Raw genomic sequence first — 12,796 nt, 5'->3', positions numbered from 1 at the left:
CTTATCACTATCCATGTTTCATTTCTTATCACCATAAAAATATTTAAAATACAAATTTCATTGTTATTCTCGAGCTAAGCTAGTAACAATATTCTCGTCCTAAGCTGCTGCTGCTCCAGCTATTCAACAGTTACTCTCATCCCAAGCTGCTCTCTCTCTCTCTCTCTCTCTCTCTCTCTCTCTCTCTCTCTCTCTCTCTCTCTCTCTCTCTCTCTCTCTCTCTCTCTCTCTCTCAATGATATATGAATTACTGTATCATAACATCATAAACTATTATGTATAAAGTTAAAAATAATAATTCCATTAATAAATTAATTTCTTTTAGCAACTAAATTGTTTTCCAAAATAATTTTCGGTAATAAACGTCCATCAGCTGATTCTAAACGTAAACAAAAGACAAATAGGTTTTTATTGCTGTTTATACATAATATTATAGTTGGGTGCTGTAATCTTTACAGTAAATCATGTTTTTTTTTTATCATAAATATGTTCATTCACAAAATAGATATACTATGTACTTTTAGTTTGGTGCAGCAGCCAAATCATTTTGTTTGCTGATCTGATGAAGGGAAAATTGAAGATAGGAAAGAATAACTTTGAAACTGTCTTGAATTTAGTTTAAGGTGATAGTTGAAGACATATTTGGTGCTTGAACTAAAGTAGGCAATTATAAACACTGAAATAGTGGTCTTGGGTGGGTTAATTATTAAAGTAGGCAGTTTAAAGCAATTTTTAGGGGGGGTTACCAGGATAACACGGGTATTTACTTATCACGGGGGTTTCTGGGCCCTATCCCCCCCGATTATCGAGGCCTTACTGTAAACCATTGCCATACTTTGAATGGTTGTCCCATTTTCAGCCAACAATGTATATCTTATCTCGAAAATCCTTTAAACAAATTTTTATCATAATCTTCAGTATATATTTAGTTTACCTTATTTCATTTTTGAAGTGCATATTCAAGTTATGAGACATAAAAAACAAAACCCTTTGGTCCAGTTGTTTGGTTATAATAATAGTAATAATAATAATACAATTAATAAAGAGAATTTGGAAAGGTAGGTAGCTATTGGCTTTTCCAGTGGTTGTAAAGCAGTAATTATTATTAATTTTGTCATTGTTTATAATTACATGGTATTGTTGTTTAATGTAGCCACATTCTCTTTTGTTTATTCTGAGCTTTAGTTGTGGTCCCATTAATTGGGTGTAGCTATTTCGAAAGATCAAGTGCTCACTGTCTCTGTTATGAGGGATAAACACTATCCCATTTAGGGTAACTGCCTGTGAGAAGGCATACCAAGTGTATTGTAAATAGTACCAAAGGCTTTTTGCATTCTACATTTTTGTTCCCTTTTCTCTCTTCCCACCTTGAGATTGTGTTTGTTGCTCAGCAATTGATGTATTGTGACTGTTAAAACCACTAAAATATCTTTCAGCCATTGAAAAAAGATATATCTCAAGGTATGGTATCAATAGTGTTTGTCCTGTTCTTAACTCCAATTTTGTTGCATTGGATGTATAAAGCCTAAGTTGTCACAGGTTCAATAGCCTTGGTTTGCTGCACTGTTTATTTTCAGAGTAGATTTCTCTTCAGGCTTTCAGTTGCTTGTATGATATTTTAGAATGCAACTTTTCAAAGTTATAATGTGGTAATTTATTTTAAAAAGATAAAGGTAGGAAGTGTTTAACGTTTGCACTAATTTGATTAGAACCTTAATGGATGTGGAAACCATTCATCTTCAAAAACAATCAAGTTTAGATAAAGTTTGATACAGTATAAATTTGTTTATCAAACCTTAAAATAAAATTATAAAAACCAGCAAGCCTGTGAAAAGACTAATTCACCATATAAGGATTCTATTTAATAAGACTGATGTGTCTTCTCTGTATTTTAAATTTACAAATGATGTTAACTAAGAGGATTAAAGTTCTGAAGAAGCCAAGCATAATTATTCCAGTGTAAAGGAGGTCATGCATTTTGACAGTAATTGGAGCTAGAAGTTTAATTAGTTTGTACATAGCTAAGACACCTTTTATTGATTTTGTACCTAGTGAAGAACTTGCTGTTCAGAAAACCGTTCTGCATAAGTGGTCTGGAGAAATCTTGCAATTCTGGCCAGTTTGGGCAAATTGTTTAAGAAATATATAAAAGTTAGGAATGGTGTATATAAATATCACTGTGTGAAAATAGAAATGAAAGGAAAGATATGTCTCACCATGTAAGTTGTCCACATCAATTACACAGGCATATGTATCATTAGAATTCCAAATAAAGATTCAGAACTTTCAGTTGTATCCTCAAATGAAAGTCGTGAGAACAGAATGACATGTAGAGGGAACTTTGCACTAGTTATTGACATCAAAATCTTTTCTTTCTTCTCAATCCCATTAATTATATAAACACAAGGTTCCATTTTTTGTGCGCTAGACAGAAGGTAGTCTGTCATGGACATACTCTTCTGTGACAGTATTGTGCTTATTCCCTACTAGGATAATTTGGCAGAAATTGTTATTCTAGCATTTCTGATTAACTAAACCAAGTTTCAGTTTTTTCATAATCATAATTCTTTTTGCCATGTTTCTTCTAGTGCTTCATTTATTGAGAAACCACATTTCTGCAATATGTAAGTAGTACTTGGCACCAGCTGGAATTCACTGGACTAATTGTTAACCAAGCACAATTTGCAACTGCATACTTAACATACTGAAATTGTAGTCCCTTGGAGTGTTTTCCATTTCATTTAGGACTACTATGTTTTTTTCTTTTTTTATATAAAATTTAATTATTTTTGTCATACTATTGTGGTGAAGGCTTCACAAGTTACCTTTTGCCACTAACTAACTGGTGTTTTGTGATGTACCAGTACATAGTTAACTCAAATAGCAGTTGACATATGTGCCAAACATTTTTCCCCCCATTTTATATGCATTGTAAACTAGTGAAGAGTGGAAACTTAGTGTGTGTCTTTGATGTGGTGCCTTGTGTAATATCATTAGGCACAAACAACACAGGGCAATGTCAATAGGCACTAACAACCAATAATTTGAGTGACAGCCATTGGCACACTAGTGAAAAGGAAAGTCTGACATTGTAGGTTTTGCATTCTGAAAATCAAATGTCTTCAAAGATGATTGTTTTGGTATGGACATCTGGACTTGGGAATTTAGGTTATGTTTACAGGATGTTGGATGAAGTTCAGTTATAGTTAGAATATGATTGTTCAGTGTATATCGACAGATCCAGTAGTAAATGACAAAGTACCACCATTAATTTCCTTTTTTCTTAAGTCTGCCAGGGACAGCAACACTGAGGAGGCAGGCTCTATTATGAGTAGAAGAATTTTTGGGGAAAACAAGTTTTATTTCCTCTAAGTTCTTAATTCTTATCATAATATTATTGTCGTCAGTGCGTACCAAGGCCAACTGGAAGTACAAATACAGTAGAGTAACAAGAATGTTAAAGCGATGTTTAAATGGAAATAGATAGTTGCTTTATGTATGATAGGTAGTTTTAGAAAGCACCAAATGGTCTGCATAGATTTTGAAAAAATCCTTTGGAAAAGCTAATTCTGTTCAGGCAGTGATTATTTTTTTGTAAGTTCATGGGAAGAATCAAATGTTGACAGTTTGGAAATATATGTATTACACTGTATTTGTGTATACTTACTTACTTTGGGATGCTATTGGAAAGTGCTATATTTATTCTGGCATGCAGTACATATTATGAAAGTTGAATTTCATAAACGGTGTAGAAATTTTTGTACCTGAAGCACATCCTGTTGCTAAAAATCCTTGGATAGCCAAAATCAGCTATGGATGGTTATCATATTTATACATTACATAGGTGGGGTTCATTTTACCTGTGAACTTATTTTTTGGTAGTGTATTTTTTTCATATTTTTTTTAATTATTATTGTATACTTTGCCTGAGTTTACTCCAAAGACCAAACCTTTGATGATTAACTATGTCTTGATTGAATTGTGAAACTAGAAGATTATTTTATTAGTATTTTCTATGTGATACATAAGAGTGGTTACAAGTAAAAATAAAGATTTTCCTTGTTCTAATTACATTGTTAAAAATAACATGCCTTTTAATGTTCATTGAGGGTGCTAATGAAAAATGTTTTTCTTTTGCCAGTCTCGAGCACCAATATCTGCCAAACTCGTTGCTAACATGCTGTCAGTGGCTGGAGCTGATCATATCATCACCATGGATCTCCATGCTTCCCAGATCCAAGGCTTCTTTGACATTCCAGTTGATAACCTTTATGCCGAGCCTGCAGTTCTTAAGTGGATTAGAGAAAACATTCCAGAGTGGGGGAATTCTATCATAGTTTCCCCAGATGCTGGTGGTGCTAAGAGGTAACTGTAAGAAGCATATTTTTGTGGTGTGGTTTTGGTTTAAAAATCAACCAGTTGAACATATGTTACTGATTATTTTACTATGATTTCCGGTGTTAGTCTAGGCTGAGGTGGCAGCTGTGATGATATTTTTCTGTAGAAGTGTACATTAACAGTGTTCTCTGTAAATGATGTATGAAGAGCTATGTCCCCCCCCCCCCCCCCCCCCCCCCCCCCCCCCCCCTTCCACTTAGTTATTATTTTCTCTTGCAATTTAAAACTTAATTACATGAATCTTGAGTTTGCTGAAGGAATGGGCTGAGCAACTGGACAGTGCCATATGTGGTGTACTTAATTTGCTGCTTTTATTTTATTTATTATTTTTTTTTTTTACCAAAGAATAATGCTTAATTTTGTGATTGGGTTTTCAACAAACATGATATAGAAATATAGTACAGCCAGGGGGACATACTGTAATGCAGAAAAATAATAAAACTCCTTTCAGAGATAATCTCAAATATTGGATTTTCAGAATTACACTAGCAAAGATTTCAGTGAAGCCAGCTATTTACTATACAATATTTGTGATAGTGAAGAAGGCAACAAAAAATGTTAAGTGATGTAGGATATATTGTTAGAGAAATCCTGTAAAAAAAATCATGAATGTCAAAACTGGAAGTACAGGTTAGATAGCTTCCCAGCTGAGGCAAAGGGAATGCTTATAAAAATCCTTCCCCACCATCAGCCGCACCTGTCCACCGTAAGTAACACCCTTGAGTGACGAGCTTTCATGTTTGCAAAGTAGAAATTGGTCATGCATTGAGACTGATATTACTGTTTTTGTTAATTTCCAGAGTAACTTCTATAGCAGATCGTCTGAACGTAGAGTTTGCCCTTATTCACAAGGAACGTAAAAAAGCTAATGAGGTAGCATCAATGGTTCTAGTTGGTGACGTTAAAGACAGAGTTGCCATTTTAGTTGATGACATGGCAGATACTTGCGGCACTATATGTCATGCAGCAGAGAAGTAAGTAGATTGGTGAAGTGTTGAACATTTTGATTAGAATAATAGCTCCTTCAACAATAGTGATTGGCTTGGTATTTTTACATTATGTAGTGATTCTATATGGAGTCTGTTAGATATATTGTGCAAGTAACACCTTTAGGGCTAGGTTGGTCTGAATTAATAATAATAAAACAAAAAAAGTTGTTAATGCTTAATGATTATCCATGCATGCACTCATGATGCCTGAGTATAACTATTTATGCTGGAACTCATAATTCCTGATTGGTAGCAAAACATTTATTGTGGTTTTAACAATGAGCACATTCATCTGTTGCCCCAGTTATTGTAGTTTGTGCTGTTTATCAATGTGTATTAGTGAAATTTTAATTTTGAGTCTGCTCTCATCATAAAGTTTTTAATTAATTTTCATGATTTTGTATCACGATTTTCTTTGCTGATCAGTAAGAATGTGAAGAGGGAAGGGCATAAATTAGTATGGGAGCAAATATAAAAATTTAACGGCATTTTTTTTTGTCATTTTAAGGGAGTGTTATTTTCCCAGGGGTTATTGCCATTGGTGCACTTCGTGGTGCACTATAGGCGTTATGAGTTCTAGGTAGTGTTCCTTCAGCCCTCATCTGCAACCGCTATCATTCTTTTTTATTATATATAACTGGGATGTTTTCCTCATGTTATACCTTTCAAACCTTTTAACAGTCAAATTCAGTTTCGGCACTGAATGATCTAATGGGTCCTAGTGCTTGGCAGGTGGCCTAAATTTAATATTCCAATTATTTTCCAGGTTGATGGAAGCTGGTGCTACAAGAGTGTATGCAATTCTAACCCATGGGATATTCTCAGGGCCAGCAGTATCACGCATTAACAATGCTTGCTTCGATGCTGTAGTCGTAACCAATACGATACCTCAGGAACAACATATGAAAGACTCGAGTAAAATTCAGGCAAGTATATGTTTTTTTCCGAGTGATGTCCTACTTATTATCTTATTAAGATATTTTTTCTTTTGGCTTTCAGGTGACTGCCTTGTAACGAAGAATGACTTCCATTCTGTATATCGCTGTAAAATTGCTTTGCTAATTTTTAGCAGAGTTAAATGGCTTTAGTGAACTACTAAATATCTACAAATACATTGGGCTACTAGGTTTTTACTTAACAATGCACATTGACACTATTCACTCATAAAAATTTTAGGATTGTGCAACTTACATCATGTTGGTATGAATGGTATAATTAACCTTGTTAGTTGTTAGCTTTACATTCACAACTGAGTTGGGCTTTCTTGTTGATGCTAATCAAATGATGTTGGTTTTCACCTTGCATGTTGTCACTTAACATAGAAATACAAGTAATGTAATTGTTTTCGTAGTGTTATTCCTCACAAACCAAACCACTTAAGGGAGGCTTTACGATAATGCGGTGGAGTGAAATAAGGTCAATGGTTAAACTTATATATTTTTTTTCATATAATATAACTGTATCCTCTTCCTTTCAGAAATGTAATTTTGCTATGTTAGCCAGTGCTAGTGATATTGTCATGTTAGCCAGTACTAGTGGTAATGTTCTGTTAGTTAGTGATATGCAATTTAGGTTGAAGTGAAGTTATTGGAATCGTAAGGTTGTGTCAAGATGGAATCATATTGTTTAGCCAAGTTAAACTTTCACCTCTATATCAACACTTGTATAATTATATAGTTTTGTTCTGTTTTTTGAAGACAGACAATCCTCACTTAACAACATACATCTTTTAATGACAGCTCAGACCAGCCTGTATTAAGTGTAGTAAAGGAACTTGACGTGTAGTAAACTGCAGATTCTGTAAGCATTTGTATGACAGTCTGTCTCTGTTTACCCCACTTTCTCTCTCTGTATTGTGTATGGTTATTTTATTCCAGGTTTTGATAGTCATCCCTTTACCAAAAATTTTTATCCCTTGATCAAAAATTTGTGTTGATCAGCAAACACATTGCATTACATATTTACAAATAGTTTCAATCTGTGTTATACATTGCCTGAGCTCAGGTGAAGTGACAAGGTTGGATGGTGTAAAGATTTCTTTAGCCTTTTTTGTGTGCACTTATTTTTTCCTTCTCGGGTGGTGACAATGACTCTTAGGGTGCTTAAATTTACAAGAAAAAATGTAAACAAAAACAAAATTGTAGATGAATAAGATATTTTTTTTAAAGTGTCGAGGTAAGGATAGAAGTTTATTAAACAAACTTGGGTAGAAGATTGTGTTTTGCTTAGAACAATCACACTGATGGAAAAATGTTTGCGAACATTAATAAATTAAGTACAATACTGTGATACATGAAATAAAGGTCAGCATATTCATTGAGAGAAGGAGGGGGGAAGGCAGAGTAAGTTTATGTATCCATGCACATGAAGGCTGTGCTTACATGCTGAATTTATAGAAAACCAGTCATGTAAGTACTGTAGCATTATCTAATTTAACTCCTGAAAATTTTATTGATGCACAAATGAAATATATTTAACATAAAATTTTAAGTTTCATTTTACTGGCACATTTAAGCATTCACTTTTGTCACTGTCAAGTCATCCAGAATTTGGTCCTTAATTGAGGAGTGTCTGTATAATACAAAGATAATTTAGTTGCCACTATCTATTTACAGTATTTGAGTTCATAAGATTTTTTTTTTTTAATTGAGATACCAGAAATGATAGCCCTATTGTCTCCAAACTTCATGTCCTCAAAAATGTTAAGGGTACTGTGGCTTAACCCCTTCATTTTGTTTTAAGAGTTTGTCTTAAATTGATTTATAGTTTTCACTCTTAAGTTGTATCTTGATTGAATTGATCAAGAACCTTATTTAACCAGTTTGTTTTTCAGTTTCCTTAAATGTTCCTTTTGGGTAGGAATGGTTTCAAGTTCTTGTTGCTGAAAAATTGATCAGGTATAACCAGATTAGTTTCTGAAAAATTGATCAGGTATAACCAGATTAGTTTCCATAGGTTTTTGGTTTGATAGGGAAGGTAATACTGTTTAACAGCTGGTCCAGAACACACTAAATTAGTGTGACCTTTTCTCAAGATAAATTTCAAGTATAGTGGAGTGATTTAAGCTTATTTCTGGGCTCAGCCGTGTCGCTCCGTGAAAATGTCCTCTTTAGCACTATTTCTAGTAAAATATTGCTATGATACCAGAGAACTGCTAAATTGGACATGTCAGAAGTCTCTGACATCGCTCACCTAAATAAAAGGTGTCGGTATAGAACTGGGGCGAGTGTTAAACACTACAGCTTATTATTTTAGGTAGTAGTTATTGTAATTATATAGCTAAACATACCCAGATGATTTTAACATTATCTTTAAGGAGGAGGATGATTGTAGTAGCATATGAGTAGTTGGTTAATCGGATGTTACAAAGTTCAGCTTTTCAGGTTAGCAATTTTTGGTTTTTTCACATGAGGGATGACATCTCTTTACACTTAAAATACCTAAGCTACATATCTCTACACTTATAACACCTAAGCTACATATTTTTTTGTGGAATTTTATTTGAAAGCATGTTTTATTAATCAACAGTAGTCATAAGGAAGCATGTCTTAACAATAAAACTTATGTACCTGGTTTAGATGTGTTTGTCTGAGAACCCAAATTATGTATATATATATTGTGTGTGTTGCCATTGAATGGTACCTTTTTTTTTTTTTTTTCACATTTTGGTCTCAAGACACTTAGTAGGTTCGTTAGATTTGATGTCGAAAAGTTCTTAGGTTAAGGACGTCTGTTCTGTGATGTATGCACAGTGCGTTGATGTGTGATGTTGCAATGCGTTTTTGTCATTACTTTTACAGCTGATTGATGTGTCAAATATCTTGGCTGAAGCCATCCGTCGGACCCACAATGGAGAGTCGGTGTCTTTCCTGTTCAACTCTGTCCCTCTGTAGATGGTGATGTATTGGATTGGGGTACTGCCGTTGAATTGATGGGTCAGCTAGGGTAGGTGAAAAAAAACTTTGCTGTAATTATCATGGCTGTGTTTGAAATTAAGATTATTTAGGAAAAAACTGGAGATTGCTCTTAGTTAGGTACTGGCATGTTAACTGAATGCTGTACTTGTATTTTCGTGAATGTTTTTATTCTATGATTCTATATTTTTGGTTTAATAGCTTATAGAGACTTGATTATGCTGCATCCAGATACATTGCTCTTGTAATGTTTCTTAGTTAGCCTTTAGTAATGTGGTGTCTCTTATAAAGTCCATGTGTCCTGTCCTTTTTGGAGTGGTTACCTGCTAAATTGGGAGTTAATCCTTCAAGTCAGTTTGCAAAATTTAGCATCTGTCTGCTTTTCCTCATTCTGTAAGCTTTTGTAAAGTTTTACAGCTGGCTTCTTCTCTTGCGCTTCTCTTTCGCTAACAGGATTAATGCATTTACCATAGCAGATCTGTGAAACTTCTTGCTAATTATTAAGGAAAAGCATTGTGGTAGCTTAGAATTTGAAGTACTGTACTCTTGTAGAGCGTCCCTTCTTGTGGTGGAAGGGTTCTTACTTTTTGCTCTTAGAGTTAGCAAGTATTGGTTAGTAATAACATTTTTCTTTTCATAGACTGTTCTTTGTTTTGGGCTGTACATACTGAGACCAAAGTTATGAACTCCTCTTAATGCTGTTAATAATGCTTAATACATTTATGTAGCATTACTGATATGCTTAAATGTCATTTTTATAAGTCATTTTTATAAAAGACTGAAATCTTTTAACTTCTCAAGATTTTATGATAACCATTTGTATGTTTGGACCATTGTAACCATTCATTTAAAGTAATAAAGCTATTATGTAATTTTTTGACAAGAAAAGGGTTCTTTTAAGATAGTTTTTTTCTTAAAAGTCTTCTGTCTGTTAAATTAAATCATAAAGCTGCTTACCATCAGTCTTTTAAGATAGTTTTTTTTCTCAAGTCTTCTGTCTGTTAAATTAAATCATAAAGCTGCTTACCATCAGTAAAAATTATGGCTTGGGTACTCCAAACATTGTGAATACTAGAGCAAAAAAGTACTACTACATAGTGTACTGTCATTGTCTATTGTAATTCAGGTAACAACCAACTCCTTTACATTTTCTGTTAGTGTGCAAGTGGTGCAGAGGGTCTTTTAGTTAATGTTTTTCTTGTGTAGTTTAAATCTTATTTATATTTATATGTAGTTAAACTTTTGTTATTAAATGTATTTCAGCTTGGATTGCTTTGGACATGAATATTTACCAGCTGACATCAAAAAGGTTTATTATATTTTTTATTATTGTTTATTGTAGGATAGTATGGATATTATTTTTATGATTTTGTGGTCAAAGCAAAAGTATATTTTTTATAAAGGTAACATTTGGGTAAGTTTTCTTTTCCAGCATTCGGTGTGGTATGCAGTGTGCTCTATTAACCCTTTTAAGATTTTTCCAGAAGACTTGTCTTATTTGTAGAATATCTTCATACTGCAGGTAAAGCCACTGTGAAACTTTCCACTTAAATTATTGAGAATAGAATGTCTTTACTTATTATGCAAACTTTTTCATGGCCTTAACACGCTATTTGTGATTGTACACTGTGAAGAAACTTTGTACCCTCTCTTTATTGGAAGAATGTTTTATAGGTTTATCTTGCCCAAAATTATTTTTAATTGAACTTGTTACATACACTGGTCCAAGCTTGCTTTCAAAAGTTGAGAGGAAAATCTGTATTGGGAACTGTAGAGATTTTGACATATTTTGTATATTCCTGCCTCTAACAAGAGGTGCCGATGTCCACTTTAATATCTTTCATTCAGTTTTATTACCAGTGAAAAATTTGCATGACTGGAACTTCAAACTCCTGATTTAAGGAAGGAAATAGTTTCATTCACGAGAGCTTAACTCGCAATTCATTAATTTATGACCGTGTCTCATTTCAAGTAATGCAGTATTATAAAGATGGTTTTTAGGTTTGGAATGATAATGAACACTTATCTTTTAACTTTGCCTCCACCAAAACCATGGAGTACTGTCATCCTTATTCTCATCATGGTTTTCTGAACTTGTCAGGTTATCCACTAACCTTATTTGACCTCAGGAATACGTATTCATAATGGCTCTTAACTATGCAGATCTCTTTCAGCAATGTATTTAATTCTGTGAAGTTATCTTAACGTTAAGCCTTTTGTGGGCGTCAGGATAATTCTGCATGGAAAGCCTTTTTTTAGGGCGTCAGGATAATTCTGCATGGAACAATTGCCCTTCACTGACTGATTGAAAATACTCAGCAATACTTTTCTTTGATTGCTATGTACAACATATATTTCATGCCTGCATTAGTGAATCTGGTGTTTTAAAACTGAGGATTTGAACTTAATTACATGTTCAAAAATGCCAACAAATTAAAGAAGTTTTCACTAATTTTTTATTTCTTTTTATTTATTTATTTATTATTATTTTTTTGAAGAGTTCATGTTAAATCATTGAAAAAAGGCATCTAATTTCTGTTCAGTGTCAAGTATGATACATTGCATTACCTTTCATATTAAATTCATTATTATTCAAGTTATTTATGATACTACAAAGTGCATTAGTATAAAAAAATTTCAATGTACTCACTGTACCCGAGTGGTGTAATGTTTGCAGAGTGGAATAACGATGTCGCTTTTGAATTAGGATATATGTACTGGTTCCATGACAAAAACAAGCATCCATTTGTGCCATGGTCAGATTTTTTTTAAGCTTTTTTTCACGAAGTATGGCAAAATTATTAGATAAATCTGTTTGACGATTAGAAACTCAAGGGGTTAGCAAGATTTTCAGTCTATGGTATTACTTTTGGCTGTTGAATTTATTACTTAAAGCATTACAATATAGCTTTAAAGTCGGTAAAATAAACAATTCAGTGTTTTGTAAATGACTTTCTCGCAATGTAGGATAAGTTGTCTGGTGTCTAGAGCCTTTTTGAAATGTATAGTACGTAGTTGCTTGATGGTTCATAAATTTTTCATTCTTTGCATTAACCATTGGTAAAAAGTTGATGAATTTTATATTTTAAGTAATTGGTACATCAGTAAGGTATTTATACAGAAAACTTTATATATATAAAAAAAAAAAAAAAATTGATCATGTGCACTTGAGTAGTTAAATGACTGCAAAACTGACAGCAAGATTTATCATGTACCTGGATTTCATTTTTTTTCTACTCCGACCTTATTTACTTTGAGTTGAATGGATTGAATATGCTATGCTTTTTTTTCTTTTATATTCGTAGAAAGGGCAGCAAACTTTACGGAATTGAGGGGGAAAAAAAAGAAAAAAAAAATTAAAAGAACCAGAATGGAAAATTTTGACCAAGAATGTCCTTGGTGTCTGTTATTAATATGATTATGGTGGATTTTCTTGGATTCTGCTTTCTCCTGTCACATACACTTATTGAATAAATTCTTACCTAATTCAGGCTG

At 33.3% G+C, this 12,796-nt stretch overlaps 1 protein-coding gene across 6 annotated transcripts in view; it reads left to right on the top strand.

Annotated features, from left to right (window-relative positions):
• LOC135195768 (ribose-phosphate pyrophosphokinase 1) overlaps nucleotides 1–12,796 on the top strand; it is a 47,952-nt gene that overhangs the window by 26,620 nt on the left and 8,536 nt on the right. For 4 of the 6 annotated variants that reach the window (XM_064222221.1, XM_064222215.1, XM_064222217.1 and 1 more), the window contains 4 exons: nucleotides 4,142–4,365; nucleotides 5,199–5,372; nucleotides 6,154–6,313; nucleotides 9,188–9,332. In XM_064222221.1, coding sequence (XP_064078291.1) covers nucleotides 4,142–4,365; nucleotides 5,199–5,372; nucleotides 6,154–6,313; nucleotides 9,188–9,280 — 651 coding nt within the window. In that variant the 3' untranslated portion in view covers nucleotides 9,281–9,332. The remainder of the gene's footprint in view (nucleotides 1–4,141; nucleotides 4,366–5,198; nucleotides 5,373–6,153; nucleotides 6,314–9,187; nucleotides 9,333–12,796) is intronic. The other 2 variants (XM_064222216.1, XM_064222220.1) reach the window with 1 other exon arrangement.

This window comes from Macrobrachium nipponense, chromosome 16 (genome assembly GCF_015104395.2).
Source record: "Macrobrachium nipponense isolate FS-2020 chromosome 16, ASM1510439v2, whole genome shotgun sequence".
Lineage (NCBI taxonomy): Eukaryota > Metazoa > Arthropoda > Malacostraca > Decapoda > Palaemonidae > Macrobrachium > Macrobrachium nipponense.
The sequence above is the reverse complement of the archived record's forward strand: the minus strand, read 5'-3'. Positions and strand labels throughout refer to the sequence as shown.